Here is a 24,290-nt window from a genome sequence, read left to right as displayed (position 1 = left end):
TTTATAATGACCAAATTTGATCATGTGCACATTTTAAAAAATGTCATCTTTTAAAGAAAGAAAATTACTAAAGAGTTATTGGCATGCATAAATTACTTGTTGATAATACACTAGATTTCAGAATTTGAATACTGAATAAATTAATTATTTTCTTATTATATTTCAGCTGGCAAATTAGACTATGTTATTGACAAAAAACAGAAGTCATTGTCTGTTCAAGTTTCTGAAATCGTAGAAGATCTTCCCTACCATGTGCGCTTATGCCACAAATGGTTTATTTGTGATGATTTGGGAATCAGTAAATTGGTAAATAATCACCGTTTCATTTAGACATTAAATTCCATCTCCTTTGAAAAATGTAGACTCCATACTTTGTGTTGTCTTCGCTTTTGGTTGAAATATGATGGAGGGGAATCCCAATCCACACTAGGCTATGTATCATGTGACATATTACAAGAGTGGGGTCATTTCAAAACTACGCTGTGGCCCATTGATGAAACTTTATAAGCTGGAACAATGCCACGTGGAACCCTCTTGCCACCAAGAATGTATTGTTTGGCTTTTAATGTAGCTACACTGTGATGAGACAAAAGAATTGAGCCATTTCAAGAAAATTACCTTAGTCAACAAAACAAATTTATAATGATCATCCATAAGGTCCAGTGAAGCCTTTGAGGGTGTAAAGGATGGAAGTCTTTTTGGGAAGGCCTGGTGCTTGTTCAATCTGCAGCTCCAATAAACCCCCTTTAATATAAACTGAGGAGACTGGTGATCTGCCCGCTGAAATCCAGGTCAATGATCAATTTTCTCCCAGAGAAAAGAGAGCAGAATCTCTGTACAAATGGGTTTCAGACCTGATTTCCTCTTTATCCCCAACTCTGTCTCCTTCAGATTCGGGCATTTTGGAGCTGTGCATTTAGTTCTTTACTCTTTTTATATAATTGGATGTTTATTGTTATAGTGTCATTTATGAAACTATTTTTTTAAATATAGATTAAAGTCCAAGACTCCAAAGAAGTCACCTTGCCATACTCCCGGATATTGCCCTGTTTGTGTATTGAGGTAATGAGTGAGTGTATTTGCATCATTATTCTTTGAATGTGAAAGGTGAAACATTCAACTTATCAGTCTTAATGAATTCCTGAATACTGAGACAATAAAATATTTAAAGAGGAGCTAAATGCAAATGATATTGGAACTTGGAAAAACATAAGTACTTTTATTTAATTGTTTTTACTTCAGTCTTGCAATGGATAATTTGTACTTCTGCTTAAAACCATCAATATTTTTATAAAATGTGTAAGTGTTATCTTCAGATTATTTTCTAAGGTTCTCTCTTTTCTGCAGCGAAAACCTAGTTTTTCACATGAAGAGAAAACATGACATCTTTTACTTTTTTAAAAACTCTGCTTTGTCGTTGTATTTCCAGGGCTGGTCAGCACTGCCTGATGCTAGAAGGGTACAACTTTGTCCGTTTAAAAACTGTAAGTCACCAAACTTAACTTTTTACAAGAAAATCTTGCATGCATTCTCAGTGACTGAGTAAAGACATCTGGAGTGAAATTGAATGTAGGCAGGGATATAAACCAAATGGAATGGCTTTTGCTTCAGTGAATGGCACAGAACATCAGGCATTGATTGTAACAGGAAACCAATGCAAAACAGGGACCTTTATTTCGCCCTGCCTATATCCAGTTTCACCACCAATCCACTTGTACGCATAGCTATTGTTTTATTGTGGGTTGATTGTGATTAAAAGCGTTATTGGTTTAATTGAGAAATCAACGGCTTCTATCCTTCTCTCCCCTCAGTTTTCTGATGGGTGTGGAATGGGCAATGTTAGACATGAGCTTGAACATGGCCTTTGTACCCACCCCCATACCCAATGGTCAGGCTTTTTAGCATAAACTAAACAAGCATACTGTCCAAATGTGTGTGGGAACATGGAAGTCAGAGTTAAGGGCATTGATTGCACTGCAAGAATGTTCCCTTTTTTGTCTAGGAATGTCTTTGATAATTCCGATTCATAGACCCACCTTCAAATGTGACCCCTCAATTCCTTCCCTATTGGGGTGCTGGGGGTGTCTCACTCACTTGTTTAGCAGGTGGCAAGATACCTGAGCTATCTCTAAAGAGCAAACCCTGCTGCAACTTCCTGTAGTCAGATTATTTGGAGGACTTCTCAAAATCAAGTCCCACCAGTGAAAACTGCTGGCCCATCAGAGCTCCGCAGTTCTTGTACGTTGCACGGTCACCAAAAAGACTGTGGATGCTCCTAAAGAACCCAAAACTCAAGAACAGTACTATCAGCTAAGGGTGTTTTTATCGGATGGGTGCATAGTCTCTGGATTCTTTTTAATTCATTCATGAGTTTAGGGTGTCTCTTAGTGGGTCAATATTTATTGCCCATCCCTTGTTGCCCTTGAAGGTGGAGCTGAGCTGACTTCTTGAAACATTGCCTTCTTGCAAAGGGAGGGGTGTCTGAGACAAGGTCATGAGGGTGGCTCTCAGTGACCCTCCATTTCCAACCACACCCTCTACCTTTGGTCCAGTCCCTCAGTATTATAAAATATGTTTGATCCAGTTAGAACTCTTCGCCCACACCAAGTCTAGTTTAATAGTCGTGTATGTCTACTGTTATGTCCATCTTTTTGGGGCAAGAATAATCATCGCAGCCCAGCTGGGAAAAGGACTTGACTTGGTCCTTAAGTGGTCATTATTGACACATGAAACCTCACATAGCAATAGAGAGAGTGCCTAGACCTTCCCACCCAGAACCTGTTAAGGCGGGACGGCAATAGGGTTCCAGGACCTCGCACATGTCTCCAGTCCCACTGGCTTCAGGCCAGGAGCTTCTGCCCTTAATTATTTTTTAGTCTAATTATACATTTAGTTCAATAGCCTCTCCTGGTTGATTATGCCATAACTCTGTTACACACCCAGTGAGAACCACTTGCTCAATTTCTCATGACTTTGAATACTGTATCTTGGGGATTTTATTTGGGGAAAAAAAACCATTTGGCACAACAGAAATTGATAGCAAATTATTTAAAGTTCTAGAATTATAATATTATTAGATTTTGGCACAACAGAGGAAGGTAATTCAACTTTGCTGTTATTACTGTAACGCATATAAACTTGAGAGGATTACAAAGTTTGTGAGAAGATTTGTAGCTCGGGTGCTCGTTGCTGTGGTTCTGTTCGCCGAGCTGGAAGTTTTTGTTGCAAACGTTTCGTCCCCTGTCTAGGTGACATCCTCAGTGCTTGGGAGCCTCCTGTGAAGCGCTTCTGTGGTGTTTCCTCCGGCATTTATAGTGGCCTGTCCCTGCCACTTCCGGTTGTCAGTTTCAGCTGTCCACTGTAGTGGCCGGTATATTGGGTCCAGGTCAATGTTGTTTTGTGCAGTCCTTGCATGGGATTTTGTACACTACATTAGTTTTGCTCAGCTAGAGGTCTGTCAGGATATGTGGGGGCAGGGATCTTGTCTTTCTATATTTCAGCATACTCTGGGTGACCCATTGCCAGAGATCTGGAATTTAACTATCTTGAGAAAGCTGAATCCAAAACATTTGCTGCTTTTCTTTGTTGTTGTTTCTGCACACCTGTTCAGAGATGTTACCATACACCTCTGGAGCAAGTGGGACTTGAACCTAGGTCTCCGGGTTCAGGGGTAGGAACATTATCACTCCAACAATAAGGCCCCTGGGTCAGCATTCAACTGACCTGAACCAGGAGTTGGTTAACGGTACACAGTTGCTGGTAAGCTCACTTTAACAAAAAAAAGAGTATCAACAAGCACATACAATTACATCATATTGTTTCACAGGATGTGAGGTAACTAGACTGGTCAGCATTTTTTGACCATCCCTAATTGCCTTTTAGAAGGATATAGCGAGCTTCCTGAATGGCTGTCGTCTATGTGATGCAGTTTGTTGCATTATGTCTCAGTCATTATGTCAGGATACCTTGAAGAGACACTGGTCATAACATCACTATGCATCAGAGCATGTGACCTGAGGGTTTAAAGGTCTCCTATTCCATTTTACCCTGTTCACTTGAAGCATGACACCCCAATTAGAAGTATGCTGCTCTGTTTTAATTTAGTAGACGCTTGTGTGCCTGTGAATATAATACTTGTATATAATAATTATCTTGAATAAATGTCTGCTGATTTATCTTGAATAAATGTCTGGTATCCATGCCCAGTTTCTTATTTTATGAGAGATAAAACAAACATTACTACAACAGGTAAAATACCCTTTCGGAGATAAACTTGCATCTCTGAAGGAAGGTAGTTCCAGCAACAGTGAAGATATCATGATATAGTTCTAGGTCTAGCTGTGTGGCTTGGAGGAGAACATGATGTTCCTGTGCATTTGCTGCATTTGTCCTTCGAGGTGGTAGAGGCTGCAAGTTAGAAATTACTGTTGAAGGATTCTTGGTGTGTTGCTGAGGGGTATCCTGTAGATGGGACATACTGTTGCTACTGTGTGTTCGGAGAAAATGTAGAAGGTTGTGGATGGGATGCCAATAGAACTTCTTGAATGTTGTTGGAGCTGCATCTCGCCAGTGAAAAACAGAGTATTCCATCAGACTGCTGACTTTTTATTTGTTGACAGAGGGTAGGCTTTGGGGAGTCATGAGTTGAGGCATGTCCAGCAGAATCTACTTAATTGTTTTTTAGAATTTTCAGAAGTGATTTTCAGTGAATTTAAATTGGGTCATTGAAGAACTGAGCATGCATTAGAAACCTTTTGCAGATAAATATATGTTCAATGGCATAAACAATTGATATATTAATACCAATTATAACTTTGCACTTGTAAATATTCTTTAACCCAGTTTCTGATATCTGATTTCAGATACAGCTGAGCTTTGGAATGGTATAACTTATGATCATGTATCACAGGAATTGGCCTGGGAACAGGTCTGTCCTATGGAAGTCAGTGTAAACCTCTGCTGGATGACTAGAAGCAGTGACCATTGCATTGATCTACAAAATTCCTTCCACAAAAGACAACATAAAGTAAGTACATATGTTATGAACTTGAATGCAAAACAACCATTGGCACAGCCAAATCCTGCATAATATTTTTCTAGAGGTTAAAAGACTGCGGGAATGTGGTGGATAGCTTTATGGAGTTGACAAGATCATTTGGAAAAAGAACAATAATGTACTGATGGCTGAGTCTGTTCCAGAAGGCATACTTTTGAGAATAACAACCAAATTGAGGGAAAACCATTAGTTCTTTCCAAAAGGACGTAGATGACTTTTTAAAAATTATAATTAAATTTGGGAAAAGGGAAACGGAATTTGATTCATCACCTGAATATTTCAAAGGGCGGCACGGTGGCACAGTGGTTAGCACTGCTGCCTCACAGCGCCAGAGACCCGGGTTCAATTCCCGCCTCAGGCGACTGTCTGTGTGGAGTTTGCACGTTCTCCCCGTGTCTGTGTGGGTTTCCTCCGGGTGCTCCAGTTTCCTCCCACAGTCCAAAGATGTGCAGGTCAGGTGAATTGGCCATGCTAAATTGCTCGTAGTGTTAGGTAAGGGGTAAATGTAGGGGTATGGGTGGGTTGCGCTTCAACGGGGCAGTATGGACTTGTTGGGCCGCAGGGCCTGTTTCCACACTGTAAGTAATCTTAAAAAAAAAGCAAAGCAGCAATTTGCACAACTAAAATCGAAGAAAATATTTTATATATATATATATATATATATATAATATTGAGCCTGTGTTTCCTCTTCTGACTAGCAACCACAAATTTGACCTTTCAACGCAAGTGCTTTCTAATTTGAACCATTTCCAAGTTTTCAGTTTGATTAGCTCAAGTTGTAGCTATTTTAGGGGATGTTTTGCACTTTAGAAATCAGGATAATAGTATGATAGCATAGTATGACATTTATTTTTCAGCTAACAAGATTTCTTTAATGTCAATTATTTCCATTTTCTGATGCATGACTTTGTTCTATAAAACTTTCATGCTGGTCCCAACAGAAACCTTGCCAATTATGATTCGAATACAATAAAGCATATGTATATTTTTGTGGGGCTTAGCAGCAGATGAACTAGTCCAGTCATGACTGAGGGTATTAGACTAATTGTGGAGAGCTAGAGATTTTGGCAAATTAAACCTTGCAGCAGACTGACGAAGCACAGATTACAACAGGGCATTTTCAAAATTATGTAAGAATGATCCATTAAAATTGGACCAAAGCTCAAATTTTGAAGTACTAAGGCAGATTATTGCCAATAATCAATTATAAAATTCAACCTCATAAACAAATGTTCAACTGCAGTTTTTTTAAAAGAAAACGACAAATGTGATTTGAACAAATGTGATTTGAACAAATCGAAGGTCTCCCTGAATGAATTAAATATGGTAATCTGCATGGCTTTTGTCATCAAAATTATTTTAAGGTAGGCACTTTAATGAATATAGTTTTGATTTTTAAAAGAATCTCAGTCAGTTCTTGTGTGGAAAATAATACTGGCTTTTTTGAATAGGTCAGGTATTCACGCGTAGATCCACATCCAAGACTTTGTGTAAAGGTAAAGCTTTTCCATTCTTCCATCTTAATTAGAATTTGATTTTCTTTATTTTCTAGTTAATGCTTCATAAACACACCTAGTTGTGGTATTTTGTTAGCTTGCACCATCCATGCACTTTTTCTAGTTGTCGTCTGCCATCCTGAACAGGAATTCTAGATCTATTGGTTTCTTGTTCAACCCAGATGCTAAGGTGACTTGTGATACTCCTCCTGTTACTCGATGGTTAAAATCAATCAATCGAGTGCAGATTCCGAGTCCAGGCTGGGATCATTTGGTGTGCGTGCGCGTGTGTGTGTGCTGTGCTAAGTGTTGAGTTTTTGAACAGAGCATTTCTATATTTTCTCAATCGAACGCTCAGATTTGAAAGTAATTTGGCAAATATAGAAATTGTTTTTGGAATCGGAAAATTCTATTCTCAAAGATTCTGCCCTGTTCCTCGATATTGCATGTTCAGCTTGTGCATACAAGTGTAAAAATGTAAAAGTGTAAAAATGTGAATATTTTATGGCTTTTCATATTTTTAACTCAAAATTTTATACTCATCCCCCTAATGTATTGTATTTTAAACCTTGTTTTACAGTTTACCACAAATGAAGGTGTTTGGGTCAGATGTCCTTTTGCTTTTGGATATTCACCAGGTAAAAATGCATTTTGAATGAAGTTGTTCACTGTGTCATGTGGCCCTGAGCATCTCTGATCTCAGTTTAAGTACCTGGTCAGTTAACTGACTTAATTTGGGCAGAGCTTGCAACACTACTTTGGGTTTAGGCAGCTGTGATTCATACTCTGGATGGTATGTAGGTTTACATTGCACGTGTGGAAATCTGCCTGCTCAGGATCAAAAGAGTCATCCTCACATTTAGGAAGTTAAAACTGAATCTATTAATGTGTGAGTGACTGGAGGAAATTAAACCCTGCTATATAAAGCAGCAAAGAACTGTAGATGTTGGAAAATTCAACAGGTCTGGTAGTTAATGTTTTGGGTCCGGTGACCCTTCCTCAGAACACCATATGGTTTGCTACACGGTAGTCTTGTGGAATTGTCTGTAACTCGGGATGACTGAAAATTTGTAGATATTTGCAACAAGGTGGGACCATTGATTGTATATTGACACTATTATGTTGAAAATAAAATTTCAAAAGTTGTCAAATTGGTGACCTGACTCCTAAATTATAATTTGTTTTGAATTGATAAATTTAAAATCAATATTTTTAGTGCATCATAGTAAAGATTTGTGGGGGTGGGGACATCTGAGGGATTTGATTGTAAATTAGAAATCGAGAAAGGGCAAGTTTTTCTTCATAGCACCCGAGGGAGGCTGTCCAAAGAAATGTGAAAATCTGGCATCCTCTGAATGAAGTTATGTAAAGACCAAGCAACAAAATGAAAAATACCCTTGTTCATAAAGGCATTGCTTAAGCTGATCCTTCTATTAAATTACTGGAGGTGTACTAACATGTTTGAAGGAGATAAACATAAGATGGTGCAACAATATGCCGAGTTATGACCTCTGTGCTTCCATTAGCAATTTTGAACTTATACTGAAGATTTGTTTCCATTTATGTTTAGAAACAAAACAAAATTTGAAGGACCTTGAGGAAAATTTTTTTTTTTCACTCTATGTAGGGTATATAATGCACTGCCTGGAAGTGTGATGGAGGCAGGTCCAATTTGAGGCATTCAAGAGGGCATTAGATAATTATCTGGATAAAAGTAATATGCCAGGGAATGGGAGAAAATCAAGAGATTAAATGAGTATCATTACTCAATGTCAATGAGCCAGAAAATGCATGATGAAATTAATGACCTCTTTCTGTGCCATAACATGACTGTGATTTCTATAAAAGATGCACATTTTATCTATGTTCTGCAGTATGAGGCCTACTTTATCGTTGTAACTGTCATCAGGTTCCATTCTTGTTCATAGAGTCATGCAGCATGGAAACAGGCCGTTTGGCCTAACCAGTCCATGCTGACCATGTTCCTGATCTAAACTAGTCCCATTTGCTACACCTGGTCAAATCCCTCCAAACCTTTCCTATTGATGAACCTATTAAAATGTCTCTTAAACATTGTAAATGTACCTGCATCCACCACTTTGTCTGGCATAGGAAAGTTATAGAGTCACAGAGGTACAGCATGGAGCAGATACTTCGGTTCAACTCGACCATGCTGACCAGATATCCTAACCTGATCTAGTCCCATTTGCCAGCACTTGGCCCATATCACTCTAAACCCTTACCATTCATATACCCATCCAGATGCCTTTTAAATGTTGCAATTGTACCAGCCTCCACCACTTCCTCTGGCAGCTCATTCCATACATGTACCCACTCTGCATGAAAAAGTTGCCCCTTAGGTCCCTTCTCACCTCAAACTTACTCCCTCTAGTTCTGGACTCCCCCCACCCCAGGGAAAAGACTTTGTCTATTTACCCCAACCAATGCCCTGCATGATTATATCATCCTCCATAAAGGTCACCCCTCAGCCTCCGACACTCCGGGAAAAACAGCCCCAGCCTATTCAGCCTCTTCATACAACTCAAACCTTCCAACCTTGGCAACATCCTTTTCTGAACCCTTTCAAGTTTCACAACGTACTTCCGATAGGAAGGAGACCAGAATTGCACGCAATATTCCAACAGTGGCCTAACCAATGTCCTGTACAACTGCAACATGACCTCCCAACCCCTATACACAATGCACTGACCAATAAAGGAAAGCATACCCAAAATGCCTTCTTTGAAAGTTCTTTCAAAACAGACAGAAGACAGATTTCTTTCTGATTGGGTTCTTTTGAGGATTACGTTAAATCTGATCTGTCAGGCACTAACAGCAACAGTCTTTCCACTTGTAAAGACTGCCTCTCACGGTAGTGACAGGGTCACATATGAACAGGCCATTCAGCACGTCGAGTCTTCCCCATTTTTCTGGATCATGGCCAACCATTTCAACACTATTTTCTGGCTATCTCCACTTTACTTAATGTCATCAATTTTCAGAAACCCATCTATTCTGACTTGAAACTATTCAAAAATTGAGCCTGCACAGCCCTGAGGAGTAGAGATTTCTTTAAAATTTATCACCATGTAAGTGAACAAATTCTCATGACATCTGTCCACAATTGCTTGCTCTTTACCCTGGCAGTGGATATGAGAGTCTCCAGCCAGGCGAAACAAACATCCTTTCTTTCTGAACTTGGTTATGCCCAGTAAAACTTCAAGCAAAAATCATGACTGTGCATTGGCCAGGCATTGAACCCAGACCCACTGAGCCACCAATACAAATGCTTACAAAGATTGCTACAATTATATTCCAATTTGAATTCCAGCTGAAAATTAATTAGATATTGCTGAAATAGCGACAACCCAAGTAGGAAAATCACAATGAAGCACTGTTTGTTTGATCAGTTTGTTAACTACTGCAGAATTGCCCCTGAATAGACAGAAACATAGAACTGTACAGCACAGGAATTGGCCCTTCGGCCCACAATGTTGTGCCCACATGATGCCAAATTAAACTAATCCCTTCTGTCTGTCCTTCATCCATATCCCTCCATTCCTTGCATAGTCATGTGTTTATCTAAAAGTCTCTTGAATGCCCCTATTGTATCTGCCTCAACCACCACCCTGGCAATGTGCTCCACACTTCTACCACACTCTGTGTGTTTTTTAAAAAAAGAAAACTTGCCCCTTACATCTTTTTAATTTTCCCACTCTTACCTTAAACGCATGCCCCCTAGTTTTAGATACTTCAACTACTGGAGGAAAATTCTGTCAAGCCTCTCTGTGTATCTTATAATTTTATAGATTACCATCAAGTCTCTCCTCTGCTGCTCCAGAGAAAACAACCTGAGTTTTTCTAGCCTGTCCTTATAGTTCATATCCTCTAATCCAGGCAGAATCCTGGTAACCCTCTTCTGTACCCTCTTTAAAGCTTCCACATCCTCCTGTAATGTGGCAACTGGAATTGAATGCTACACTCTAACTTTGGCCTAACCAAAGTCTTAGAAAGCTGCAATGTGACATCCTGACTCTTGTACTCAATTCTCTGATAAAAGCAAGCACGCCATACGCCTTCTTTACCATCTTGTCTACTTGTGTGGCCACTTTCAGGGTGCCATGGACTTGAACCCCAAGATCCCTCTGTACATCAATGCTGTTCAGGGTCCTGACATTAACTGTATACCTTTCCTTAACCTTTGATTTCCCAAAGTGCAGCACCTCACACTTAACTGGATTAACTCTATCTGCCATTTCTCCACCAATATCTGCAACTGATCTATATCCCACTGTATCCTTTGACAACTTTCTACACTATCCACAACTCCACCAATTTTTGTATCATCTGCAGACTTACTAACCCACCCATCTACAGTTTCATCCGTCATTTATATATCTCAAAACTGTTTTATCTAATGTTTCAGATCTGTTATCTTAACTGGTTTCTCTGAACTGAGCCACAATACATTCCCTCACCTTCAATATGTCAGCTTGTCTTGCTGCTCCATTTATTTCTCCAACTTTGAGAATTTATCTTCAATAGGACTTAAATTTTGCTGGATAACTTCAAGATTCCACTCCATTGTTTCCAGAATCCTCCTCTTGTCTGAATAAACACTACTCTTTCTCAATACGAACCTGATGCATTTTAGTGAACTTGGATGTGATGTGTATCAGCAGACTGCCTGGCCGTTCCTACAGAATCCTGAAACAATTTTTTATTCTCATCTATGTTAAACACTATACCAGAGAGCAGTTGTTTAAGTCCTTTACTGTTTTCAACTTAGATAATTAAACATATCTTTGTTTGGAAGCTGCTTCAACTATCAGCAGACTTAAGATGAAATAAATACATTGTGGACGCAAAAGTCTTTTACACGAGTCAGCAAGCCCTTTGGCTGCATTTTACAGGCACTGGCCAGATGGACAGTCAGTTAGAAGCTGAGATGCAGCCAGTAGAAACCCATCTGCCAACCATCACGCATCCAGCTAAATTGACTGGCTAACAGTGGTATTTACAGCCATCAGTGGAAGAACATTTTATCCTTGAAAGCTGCAGGCCTGGCTTGGAACTCCATTCATCATTCCCTTCCAAGTCAGCCAGTAATGGGCATTGTCAGGACCACGTAGGAGATGACAGCTGCCCTGGAAAGGCAGGTCCTGAGGTTTTAGAGTGGGGGATGGGGGGTATCAGACAGCCTAGGGATTTGAGTGGGGGTCTGCAATGGTGGTGGAGTTCTGGTTTTGGAAGTCAGGTGGGCACCAAAGAAAGGGCAGCGGCATTTTGGAGAGAAGATGGCCTCCAAAGAGGGGTAATGTGTGTGTTCACCTTTCCTTCCTGCCTTCTCCCACATAGGCCATTAAAAATAGCTGCCCATTTCTTCCCTGTTGTCTGTGTCAACGACATGAAGCTATCATAAGTGCATGATTGCAGTCAATACCTTGTAAACGGGCCTGATTGATCTTTTTATTTATTTATTTACATCTGGAGAAGGGGTTGCTAATTTTAGCAGCCACCCATCTAGCATTTTGTGGAGGTGAGTTGAGAGCATGTAGGTGGTCACTTGATTTATTGGACATATCCCCCTGCACCTACCCACTAATAACCCTGGAAAGGTCATGTGAAATCCAGTCTCCTCTATAACATGTGTAGCTGGTGTAGATCTTAACATTGTGTCATAGCACAAATTGAGTGATAGAAAGCTGGCACCAAGTTTGGATTTTATTAGGAAAGGATTTAAAAGTTGCTGTGGAGACACTGTCATACAAAGTCAAGGTCTACCTCGATATCTTTGAAATTAAATTCTTGGAACTGATTCAAAATTTTAGATTTATTGGCATAAACTGAGATCCTCACCTCAAAACTACAAATGTACTATTTTCAGAACAGACTTCGAAGCATGATGGTTACCAGTTAACAATTATTTTTAATATAGCTTGGAACATGACTTTTGATGAGCAGTACAGTAAGCTTCAGTTTACATTCAAGACTTTGAACAAGGCTGAATTCAAGATGGCGTTGTGTAACAGGACTACCCCCCATGAGTGTGACCCACTGAAGGAGCTGCAAGTTACTGCAAATACGGTGAGTTCATGTTGATTTTAAACCACAGATTAGTCAATGGGACTAAAGATGCTATATACTTGCATTTGCAAAAACATATTTTCAACACAGACTTGAGAAGGTTTACAAATATACAGATACATTAAATATTTATAAAATACAATTATTCCCAATCCCACTAAAGTAAAACTTAAATTTAATTGGAACTCTGAATATAAGCTGTTTTGCATTATACAACTAATTTAGTTATTTAATTATTCTGACTGTCAATCAACATTCTAAACTGATCTTGCTTGGCACTTCAAAATAAACATCCTATGGAAGAGAAATCATGTTGTACTTGACCCTCCATTGATGCTATTTGGATAATGTTTCTGAGGTAGTTGTTTTTAATAGGAAGATTTGCAATAACTTCGGAGTTGTTCGTTGACTCATATATCCGTTCCTGTCTCAAAGCAATAACTCATTAAAATGTTTCCTGTTACAGGTTGGTGCCTATACTCAAGTTTTTAACCTGTCGCAGGAAGAATATGACAGCAATTTTTGTATACAGGTATGAGAGCTTTTAATTTAGCAAAGATTTTTCTTCTTAAATTTTGACTTCCTGTTCTGAAGTTGGAGATTTGGGTTGGCTTATTCAATACAAGACCAACCAGGGTAGCCTATTTTCCCATGGGGTGGGGGTGGAAGTATTGGAGCACATGCATTTCATCAAAATATACCCAGCAGGGTTTGCTCAATAGCAATTGAAAGCAATAAAATCTAGTCACGTTCTCTTCCGCAGCCAGGGATGATCAAGCTGTTTATAACACTTCACTAATTGCCAGAACTTCCAAATCAGTGCATGCAGGGTTACATTTCCTTGTCTTAAAAAAAAATTAACAATTGATAACAAATCTAAATTGATTTGTCCTGACAGGGATGGCGGACAGATGTAGAATATTCTGTTCGGATTCAGTTCTGTGACATCATGTACAGTAAGTGACTTATTTATCTTTCTTTTTGAGAGGATTGCTGCTGGGCTGTCTAGTGTGTTTGCTTTTACATTTGTACTGAATACTCTGTTTCAAATAATTTGTTACAACATGCAGTTCACACTGATGAATTGTTGGAGGCACAATCTTTCTGATGTGCCATTGCACTCAGGTTCCTTCTCGTAGACTCTGTTTTTACAGCATAGAAATAGGCCCTTCAGCCCATCATGCCTGTGCTGGTCAAAACAACCACCTAACTGTTCTAATTCCATTTTCCAACACTTGGTCTATGGACTTGTATGCCTTGGCATCACAAGTGCATACCTAAATACTACTCCACCACCCTAACAGACAGTGAGTTCCAGATTCCCACCACCCCTGGGTGAAAAGATTTTCCCTTCCATCTTCTCTAAGTCGTCTGCCTCTTTTCCAAGATTTATGCCCTTGGTTATTTGATCCTTCCATCAAAAGGAAACATTTCTTCCCCTCTACCGTATCTATGTCCTTCATAATTTGATGCACCTCCATTTTCTCTGCTCAAAGGAAAACAACCCCAATCTGTCATTGTCTTAAGTGAATCTCTCCAGCACAGGCAACTCTCCTCTCCTCCCTCTCCAGTGCTATCACATCCCTCCTATAATGTGGACTACAGAACTGCACAGAATATTCTAGCTGTGGCCGAACCAGCATTTTATAAAAGTAAAGTTGCCATGATCTTACCAGCTATAGGGCTGCTCTCTCATTAGAGAGAGACAACTGGTGGTTTAACCTGAGGTCATCATGCTTCAGGCGAGGGGAGAGGTTGAGAAGGAGAATTGAACCCATACTTTGGCATTATTCTGCATTACAGACCAGCTCTCCAGCCAACTGAGCTAAAGTGACCCCTTGTACAATCCCAGCATAACCTTTCTTCTGTTCAACTCAATGCCTCAACTAATGCTTTATTAACCACATTATCTACTTGTTTTGATACCTTAAGGGATTGGTATACATGCGCACCAAAGTCCTCTGATCCTCGATGCTTCCCAAAGTTCTTTATGTATTCTCTTGCTTTGTTTGTCCTACCCGAGTGCATCACTTCAAATCTATCCAGACTGAATTCCATTTCAGTCTGTCAGACCAGCCAAATGTCCTCTTTATAGTCTAAGGCTATCCTCCTGCCTATGTACCACCACACCAAACTTTGTATCATCTGAAAACTTACTGATCAACCCTCATACATTCAAGTCTAAAACATGTATATAACCGCAAATAACATGGGCCCCAACACTGAGTCTTGTGGGACCCTACTGGATGCAAACATTCAGTTTAAAAAACCCCTCAATCATTACTCTCTGCTTCCTGCCTCTTAGCCAATTGTGGATCCAACTTGCCAAATTTCCTTGGATCCTATGGGGTCTTATCTTTGCTATCAGTCTCCCATGCGGGATCTTATGCTGATGTCAAAGTAGACTACATTAGAATCTACAAATGTGGTCACCCTTTGAAAAAAATCAATCAAATTGTTTAGGCATGACCTCTCCTTAACAAAACCGTGCTAACTATTCTTCATTAATCCCTACCATCCAAATGCAGATTAATTCTGTCCCTCACAATTGCTTCCAATAGTTTCCCTACCACCGAGGTCATATAGTTTCCTCATCTATCCCTTGGTTCCTTCTTGAGTAATGCTGCTATTTTGGCTGTCCTCCATTTGGCAAGTTGGATCCACCTCTGCATGGCCAAAGAGGAATTGAAAATCTTTGCAAGTGCCTCTGCGATTTCCTCCCTTGCCTTACTCCAACAGAAACTGGGATACATATCATTGAACCCTGGAAATGTATTTACTTTTAAGCCTGCCTGACCACTCAACCTCCTCTCTGCCTATCCTAATGATATCACAGACCTTCTCCCCAATTTCTAGATCCTCTTACTAGTGAGCGCTGACACAAAATATTCAATTTGAACCCTATCCATGTGCTCTGGCTCCACGCAAATATTACCACTGTGGTCATCAACCATCCATCACTTCAGATTCCATTTTCCAGCATTTTCCTGTAGTCTTGTATGCTTTTGCATTTCAAGAGCTCACCTAAATAGTTCTTCAGTTCTTAGGCAGTGAGTTCCAGATATCCACAATTCTGGGTGAATTTTCTTTTCCTCAAATTCCTTCTAAGCATCCTGTTCCTTGCCTTAAAACAGTGGCCTTTGGTTATTTTCCTGTCTGCTAGGGGAAAAGTGGCTCCTTGTCTGTGCCCCTCAGAACTTTGTGTACCGTGGTCAGATCCTTCCTCAGCCTTCTATGTTCAAAAGGAATCCGTCTTGGGTGGAGATTAAAATATATTGTGGGATGATTTGTGAAGAGAAGGGGAGGTCTTCCTGATGTCCTGATCAATATTTATTCCTCAACTAACATCACAAAGAAAAGGGAACATCTGGTTATTAGCACACAGCTCTGTGGGGAAGTTTGCTGGATGCTGATTGATTGTTGGAAATACTCTACCACAAGCTGCCAGTAGTTGGTTCCACGGTGCAGAGGAACCTCAATTATCTGAACAACATGAGTGAGGAGTATTTTGTTCGGATAATCGAATGCTGGATAACACAATTTGGCCAAGCATCGGGACTTTGCGATCTTGTCCAAATAATCCGAAATTCGGATAATCGCGGTTCCTCTGTATGAGAAATTTGAATATAAGTACATGGTTATAAATCTTCATATGGGAGAAACAAATTGTGAACAGATTTGTGCACAGCATTGGATCTAAAAAGATGCTAATCATGTTGATAATTTTGCTACAAGAAGGAAATTGCAGGGAACATTGAAGGCTTCAGCCATTAACCACACTGATATGAAGTCAGAGCTGAATGAAATGGGAAACCATTAACATCAGGTGGATGAGCTTCTGATGGAAGCATTTGTCACAGAAATCTCCAAAGGATAGAAGAGCAAACAATAAAATCTTAAACTCTGTCTGTCCTCTAACTGTTACTTTAGCAAAATATAAGTCTTTTCGTGCGACAGTAGGACGGATAGTTGGGGAGAGTCTAGGCTCCACCCTTTCTTATTCCTCTTGGAATTACGTGTTGGGGAATTGACAGGAGTCTTTGGGAGTGCAGGTGAAGGGAAATTTTAGTTACGAGTGATGTGATTTCTTTTACATTTTACATAGTACTGTATAAATCAGTCATGCAATATCCATTTGTTTCCAGTTACAGAATTAAAAGCCACGGGTACTTCCTCAGCGTATACCTGGCCAGTTGCAATCATTATGATTTTAGTGATTCTACTGACTGTGATCCTTGTTGCAGGATACATGTTCTGCAGAGGTGAGAAATAATAGTGAAACAGTATTCATTGTTTGAACTGTTGGTATTGATTGTTGCTTGGCCTTGAAAGAAGATGTGCATTTCACTTTAAAGCATTAATGTTTTTATGAATGTATGAATTGTAACTTTACACAGCTTAAAGCAGCAATATACTATGGTAATCATTAACAGTAAAAGCAGACACTTTTCACCATAGAACATAGAACATAGAAGAATACAGCGCAGTACAGGCCCTTCGGCCCTCGATGTTGCGCTGATCCAAGCCCACCTAACCTTCATTAGCCCACTATCCTCCATATGCCTATCCAATGCCGCTTAAATGCCCATAATGAGGGAGAGTCCACCACTGCTACTGGCAGGGCATTCCATGAACTCACGACTCGCTGAGTAAAGAACCTACCCCTAACATCTGTCCTATACCAACTCCCCCTTAATTTAAAGCTATGCCCCCTCATAATAGCTGACTCCATACGTGGAAAAAGATCCTCACTGTCGACCCTATCTAAACCCCTAATCATCTTATACACCTCTATCAAGTAAACCCTAAACCTTCTTTTCTCCAATGAAAACAACCACAAGTGCCTCAGCCTTTCCTCATACAATCTTCCTACCATACCAGGCAACATCCTGGTAAACCTCCTCTGCACCCGTTCCAGTGCCTCCACATCCTTCCTATAATATGGCGACCAAAACTGCACACAATACTCCAGATGCAGCCGCACCAGAGTCTTATACAACTGCAACATGACCTCAGTACTCCAGAACTCAATTCCTCTACCAATAAAAGCCAGTACGCCATATGCCTTCCTCACCCCACTGTATTTAGCAACACTGTAGGAAGACAGAGAAGAAATTGTGGTTGTCCTGGTTGGCACTTTTGCATCATCGCTGGCCAACTGATAAGGTCAAGGAGGACTGGAGGTTAACGAATGCTGTGCCCTAATTCAAGAAGGGCTACAAAAAACCTCTGAGAACTATAGACCAATAAACCTAAAATCTAGTAGGTAGGTTACTTGACAAGGTTCTGAGAGATAAGATATCCATGCATTTGGAAAGACACTGTGTGTTTATGAATAAAATCAGAGCGGTACTGGAAATCACAGCAGTTTCGGAGCATGAAATCACTGTTTTGGGCAAAAGCCATTCATCAAAGTCAGCATGGCTTTGTGCCTGGAAGATAATGGCTCACAAATTTGTTTGTGTTCTTTCATGAAGTGACAAGCAATGGTATACGTAGTCTATATGGATTTCAGTAAAACCTTCAATCCGTTTCCACATGGTACGCTGCTCTGGAAGGTTAGATTGCATAGAATTAAGGGGGAGGTGGCAAACTGGATACAAAATTGGCTTGATTGTGGGAAGCAGAGAGTAATACTGGAAGGATGATTGTCAGACTGGAGGCCTGTGACTAGGAGAATGCCTCAAGGGTTGGTGCTGGGACCACTACATATTTCATATATCTATGATTTAGAAGCGAATGTTCAGGCATGATTTATAAGTTTGAAGATGACACTAAAATGGGCAGCATCATGGGGAGTGAGGAAGGTTATCAGAAATTTCAGAAATTACAGCACTACGTTGATCAGCTGGGGAAGTGGGCTGAAAAATGGCAAACGGATGTTAATACAGATCAGTGTAAGTTCTTGCATTTTTGAAAGTCAAATCAAGGTCAGAGTTTCATGGTGATTGTTTGGGTCATAGAGAATGCAGTGGAACAGAGATACCTTGGAATTCAGGTGCATCGTTCTCTGAAAGTCGATTCAGAGGTAGACAGGACAGTGAAGAAAGCTTTTGGCACACTGGCCTTCATCAGTCAGAGCACTACGCCCTTGCCTTGAAGCTTACTTTTCTAAGCCACACATCCTGGGTCATGCCTCACCGCATCATAATTTCCCTGCCCCCAGCTATAACTCTTGCCCTGTAGTGCACACTTATCCCTCTCCATCACTAGAGTAAAAGTCACCGAATTGTGGCCACTGTCCCCATCTTTTTCTCTCGGGGGTTGAGTTTTTCTTGGCATTAAAATACTTTAACGCATGTTCCTCTTTTATTGGAATACAGACTGGGTCATGGAAAATACTCTGTCATTTTACTCAGTGTGGTTGTTTTAAAACTTAACTGCAATAGTTCCCTAACATTCCTTCCCTACCTTTTAATATTTATCTTCCTCTTGGATACATGAGTAGATCTTGCATTTATGGACTTCTGCATCACATTCCCCCCCACCTTTGTGAGGAGGCTTTTATTGCTTTTTGTTTATTTGCCTATTTACCAGCCTGATTTTTAACTCTGTCTGGCTGATGGAAAAGCAGCTGTAGAGAGATCAAAAGTGGAGAAGTGTGACAAAGTGGGCACGTCAAAGAAAAATACCCTCCTCTCCTAGATCCACAAGACCCACCTTGTGTTCGGGCAGGCTGGCAAAGTCACCACCTCCTATTGCAAGCTGCAGGATGATACCCATCTGGAGAGTGTAGCTTGACTTATTGAGGCCTGAACCTCCAAGTGGACAGTGCCATTTGCTGACATGATTTAAGCAGCCTGATGGTGATCTCTGCAACCTTTCCAAAACCCTTTAATATTTCATGATTGAGCAGGAAAGCTCTTTTCTTGCTACATTGTGTTTTATTTTTAATCACTTGCCCATGCAGGGGTGGGGATGAGAAGTGTGCCACTAAAGTTGGCAGCACCCTTCTTGACTTGATGTCCAAGAACCTTGAGGGAATCCAGCCTTTCATTGGCAGTGAGAAGCCTAGACTTTTATGGGGACATTTTATTCCGGGAGAACCTCAGATGGCTCCTCCCACCAAGAACTGCCAACTAATCAGAGGCTAACAATTCTCTTTCACCATTAGTACCAACAGAGGCAGTGGCTCCTGCTAATAATTAATTTAGGTCTTTGCGAGTGACAGCGAGCAAAGTAAATGAGGGCAAGTTGGGGTTGGTGGAAGGGGCATCGACAAGTGTTGTGGTGGGTGAAGAGTGGGGCAAGGAATTGGCTTTCAGTGGGCACCTGCCGCCCCTTCCTTGCACATTGTCTCTCAATCAAGCGGTACGTCTTTGACTGATTGACCCCTTCCCCTTTCCAGGAAGCTGCAAGTCAATGCATCAATTAGTTTCCCATTTATGAAGAGTCCAATGGTGGCAGAATAAAACCCAGAAGTGGGCATTAATGTTCCACTTACGGACCTCAATTGGCAACTCAGTGGGAAGGCTGCCAGAGAGATTTAACCACACAAACTGAATCAGAGGGAGGGGGAATGGCAGCAGGATTTCCAACCCTGTATCCTCCCACGTGATCATACAGCTTCTGCCTCTGAGCGTGCCTGAGGATAGTGATCCTTCATTGGAAAGGTTTTATAATAGCTTGTCAGATCTGCATGCATTTCATGCCCAGTCTCTGGAAAATAAATCCTTTCCAATGATAGTAGTAATAATGCTTTTATCAGTATTGTTTATGTTTGAATCCAATCGCATCCATGCATTTTTTTTCTTCAAAATAGGAAAATGTGTGGCAGGCAATCAACCTGATTTTTTAAACCAGATCTTAATATCTAGACTTTGCATGTTAAAAGCCAGTGTCACTAAAACTCCAAGGCCTGCACAAAAGTAGCTTTACAGTAGATTCAGCAGTGCTAAGGCATTATATGTGAACTATTCACTTTTTCTCACAATTGTTTCTTAAATAGAAAATTCAATGTGTACAATAGTAAAGATGTACTTTCCTTCTCTTTTTGTCGCTCAACATTTATATAGCTCTTCATCGTCCATACAGAAAAGTGGTTCAGCATTCAAGCCAGTCATCCAAAAGGTAGGAAAACCTCTCAGTTGTGGATAATAGCAGAAGCATTTAAAGCAAGACAATGCTTTGGACTTGTCAAAAGTGAGAGGTTTTTATACTGTACTGGTGACTTTGTTTTGGCCTGATATTAATTAGAAATTGTACTTTTCAAAGATTTTTTGATACTTAATTTTAAAATTTCCATTGGATCTAACCCAATAATATTTGGAAGTGTAACTTTCTAAACTGTACCTTGATCTTCTTTGGGGCTACTTGTTCCTCCATATCTGAAGATCCTTTCACTTGCCAGTTTGAATCCCTTTTTAAGAGAATGTAGCCAACAATAACATAATACATTTTAATGAGCTGATATGGAGATGGGTGTTTAAATATTCAGCAATTCCAAGAACATGTTCTCCTTGTAACATAGGTCGTGGTTTCATATTTGAGAACTTAGTGAGCCCACTGACGACCTTGTTATTTTCTGAAAGTTTGTAACAGTTGGCGTTAGAATTCGACTAGGATAAATGTTTCACTCTCCAACAGCCTCAAGTTTCCACTCATTTTCCTTTGTATGCTGGTGGACAAAAAATACACCATAAAATAATAGTCAGATAGTGCTTTAAATCTAATTTTATCAGAATCCTTTATTCGCTTAAATTTGATTAATATGATTGTACTATGAAAAAAAAACTTAATGTCAATCTGCCACTTGTGGAAAAAAACTGGATTTAAAATTACTGAAAACTTTTTTTTAAAGGCCTTTTTTTTAACCTCACTTATGGTAAAGTAGTGAATGCTAAAACAAAATCAAAACATCTTCTCATGCCCCAAAGATCCAGCTTTAATTTCAGAGATCTGTGTTCAAGTCTCATCTGCTCCAGAAGTATATACTAACATCTCTGAACAGGTTGATTAGGAAAATAACTTGATTTTAACGCCTTATGAGTATCCTGCAATTGAGGACAATTAGCATAAAATCCTAAAATAATTAATCAACCATAAATGTGAAACCAATTTTGTGGTTGAAACCTGCTTTAGGCCAAAGGTTTTTAAAACCAGTATTAAAAATCACACAAACCTGAAACATTCTTAAAATCCCATGATATTTTGCCCAGCTACAGTAATATCTGGTAAAAGTACATTGGACAGGATATTTAAGGCTATCATCTGCATCTCTACTTATTTTACAGAAGTGTTATTGATTATTTTTCAGAATGTCCGTGGACATACAAGAAGCCTCTCCCCTCTGAAGTTCTTATCATATACATCAAGCTAAGCAAAGATTTTGCTACATTTCTCTGTGAAATGAAGAGAACATTTACTCTGAGCTGCTTCTGTGAAAAGAAGGTTTAGAACATTGAGCAGATCTCCTACTATTTATTGCAGCGTACGTTGCCTAAGATTATGGGTGCAACACTTATTCTAGTTTTATCAGAAGCACACATAGAAAAGCTTCAATACTCATTTATGAAGAAGTGAAAAGACAATAAGCTTGAGAATAGATATTTTGTTGTTCTGCTTTTGACAATGGACCAACCTTTTGTTTTCAGGTCTAAGTATGTAAAGGTGCAGACAAATCCAGATGTAGCTAGTTATTCAACTGGTATACTCTGAATTAAATGTATTATTGTGGTGCTTGCAACTATAGAATACATCGAGTATTTTTCATCTTTTTGCCCTTAGATTAGTGATTACTTGTGGTTGATGGTAGCTGTAGAGTTAAGAAGTTTTTTTAGCTTTGACAAAGGGTCAGTTAGACTCGAAACGTCAGCTCTTTTCTCTCCTTACAGATGCTGCCAGACCTGCTGAGATTTTCCAGCATTTTCTCTTTTGGTTTAAGAAACCCTTTTTTTTTCTTAGTTTATCCATGAATCTAGGTGTTAATGTAAATCTGTATCTAGATTCTGCAGGGATTGGCATATCTTTGCCTGATACAGAGAATTCGGGAATTGTTTAATTTGCACAAAGCCAATTGTATATTTTCTCATTCTCTCTTTTTCTCTTTCTCTTTCTCTCTCTCTCCCTCTCTCTAAAGTATTAATAACATAAGTGGCAGTGTAAAATGTGTTTAAGATGCTCAAGTATGGTTCGACTCTTTCCAAGTTGTACCAATTGTCAAGATTTGGAGTAACAATTGTATACTTCTGTATAAGTATTTTGTAAATACCTTTGTGACTACCTATTCAGAAAGATATTTTTGGTGGCCAGTGTACAATGCTGAAATGAAAATATTTTAAGCTATAACTTAATTCAGGACTGAAGTAATTAAGCTGAGAAATATTAAACACTTACCCATCAATATTTGTCTCCACTAGATAGTTTGGAATATCTATCAAAAGCAACTTGTACAATTATGTGTTTGCTAATGTTTTGATATTGAAAATGTACTGTTTAGTATTATACTTTATCTAACATCGCTTTATTTTAGAAATTGTCTTTTTCAATGTTACAACATACATTAAAACCAGTATTAGTGACTCAACAGCGAGGAGCTTAGTGCATTTTATAAGTGTATTTTGAAATGTGTTTACTGAGATTGTTTGTTGGTAGAACTTAAGTTTCTTGTTTGAAACCTCTGGTTCAGGAACAGTTTTGGAAAGGTTCTTGAGGTGAAACAATACAAGATCTATGAAATGGCAAAAACATTGAATACAATTGATTTTTCTTCGACACAAAATATTATGATGTTTAAGTGGATTTGGTTGCACTGAATATCCTGCTGTGCTCTTCATGGTTACTGAAATATTTGCTCAATATGTATATGTAAATTGGAAAAACGGTTGTATTACAGACTCATTCTATATAATTAAAATGCATCTCACAATTTTGCTACATGTATGGATTACAACTGCATCGTAATTTTTAAAAACATAAATAAAAAAAAGTCTTTTTTTTGTATTTCTGTCTTGCTATTTATTTGGTTGATCTCTTGTGTGGCTGCTGAATGTGGAGTGATGGTGAGAACTTAAGTGTAGTAAAAAACACTCTGATCTGAATCTTACCAAAAATTGGCTAAGTATCATTTTTGACAAATTGCATGTTGTTTTTCTTTCCTTGTGAATATACTGCAAGACCCTGCTGACTGAACCATGCATTAGAACCTTAACTGCAGCAAGTCTATTGTCTATTTTACCTTGGGCTGTATTACACACACACACACACACACACACACACACACAGTCTCACTTAAGGGGTTGCTCAATGGAACCATCAGACTAAGTCATTCTAAGGCATTTGGCCCTTAAAACACAGCAGGGACGTGAGAATTCCCAAGGGTATAAGCATTATGGCAGTGCCCAGGGTACTTGGCTTATACTTCTAAGATCTCATGCCAATCTTTGCAGATGACATGCACATTGATGGAACAGGAGCTTTGTTTATTGATTAACTGGCTGTGTTATAGTCCTTCCAACACAATGATTCTGGTCTCTTGAATCCTGCCTCTTGGGGAAGCCAGTTGTGTTGGTTAAGCCTAGTGTCTGGGCTCCAGCATCAATGTGATCTTGCATAAAGTGCTTTGGTAACAAGCCTGAAACATCTGTAGGCTGAGGATTGAGAAATCCCATGCAGGTCCCTAGTGGAATCTTGGAAGGAGCCTTTTCTATAAA

At 39.5% G+C, this 24,290-nt stretch overlaps 1 protein-coding gene across 1 annotated transcript in view; it reads left to right on the top strand.

Annotated features, from left to right (window-relative positions):
• The window catches only part of LOC122561702 (putative interleukin-17 receptor E-like), a 38,756-nt gene extending 15,176 nt beyond the window's left edge, over window positions 1–23,580 (top strand). Inside the window, exons 7-18 of the mRNA XM_043713729.1 lie at window positions 167–306; window positions 994–1,062; window positions 1,430–1,484; window positions 4,863–5,026; window positions 6,508–6,552; window positions 7,133–7,190; window positions 12,491–12,639; window positions 13,106–13,171; window positions 13,538–13,595; window positions 16,785–16,901; window positions 20,655–20,709; window positions 21,896–23,580. Coding sequence (XP_043569664.1) covers window positions 167–306; window positions 994–1,062; window positions 1,430–1,484; window positions 4,863–5,026; window positions 6,508–6,552; window positions 7,133–7,190; window positions 12,491–12,639; window positions 13,106–13,171; window positions 13,538–13,595; window positions 16,785–16,901; window positions 20,655–20,709; window positions 21,896–21,932 — 1,013 coding nt within the window. The 3' untranslated portion in view covers window positions 21,933–23,580. The remainder of the gene's footprint in view (window positions 1–166; window positions 307–993; window positions 1,063–1,429; window positions 1,485–4,862; window positions 5,027–6,507; window positions 6,553–7,132; window positions 7,191–12,490; window positions 12,640–13,105; window positions 13,172–13,537; window positions 13,596–16,784; window positions 16,902–20,654; window positions 20,710–21,895) is intronic.
• Window positions 23,581–24,290: the final 710 nt, after the last annotated feature.

The sequence above is a fragment of the Chiloscyllium plagiosum genome, chromosome 23 (genome assembly GCF_004010195.1).
Source record: "Chiloscyllium plagiosum isolate BGI_BamShark_2017 chromosome 23, ASM401019v2, whole genome shotgun sequence".
In the NCBI taxonomy this organism is placed as follows: Eukaryota; Metazoa; Chordata; class Chondrichthyes; order Orectolobiformes; family Hemiscylliidae; genus Chiloscyllium; species Chiloscyllium plagiosum.
The sequence above is the reverse complement of the archived record's forward strand: the minus strand, read 5'-3'. Positions and strand labels throughout refer to the sequence as shown.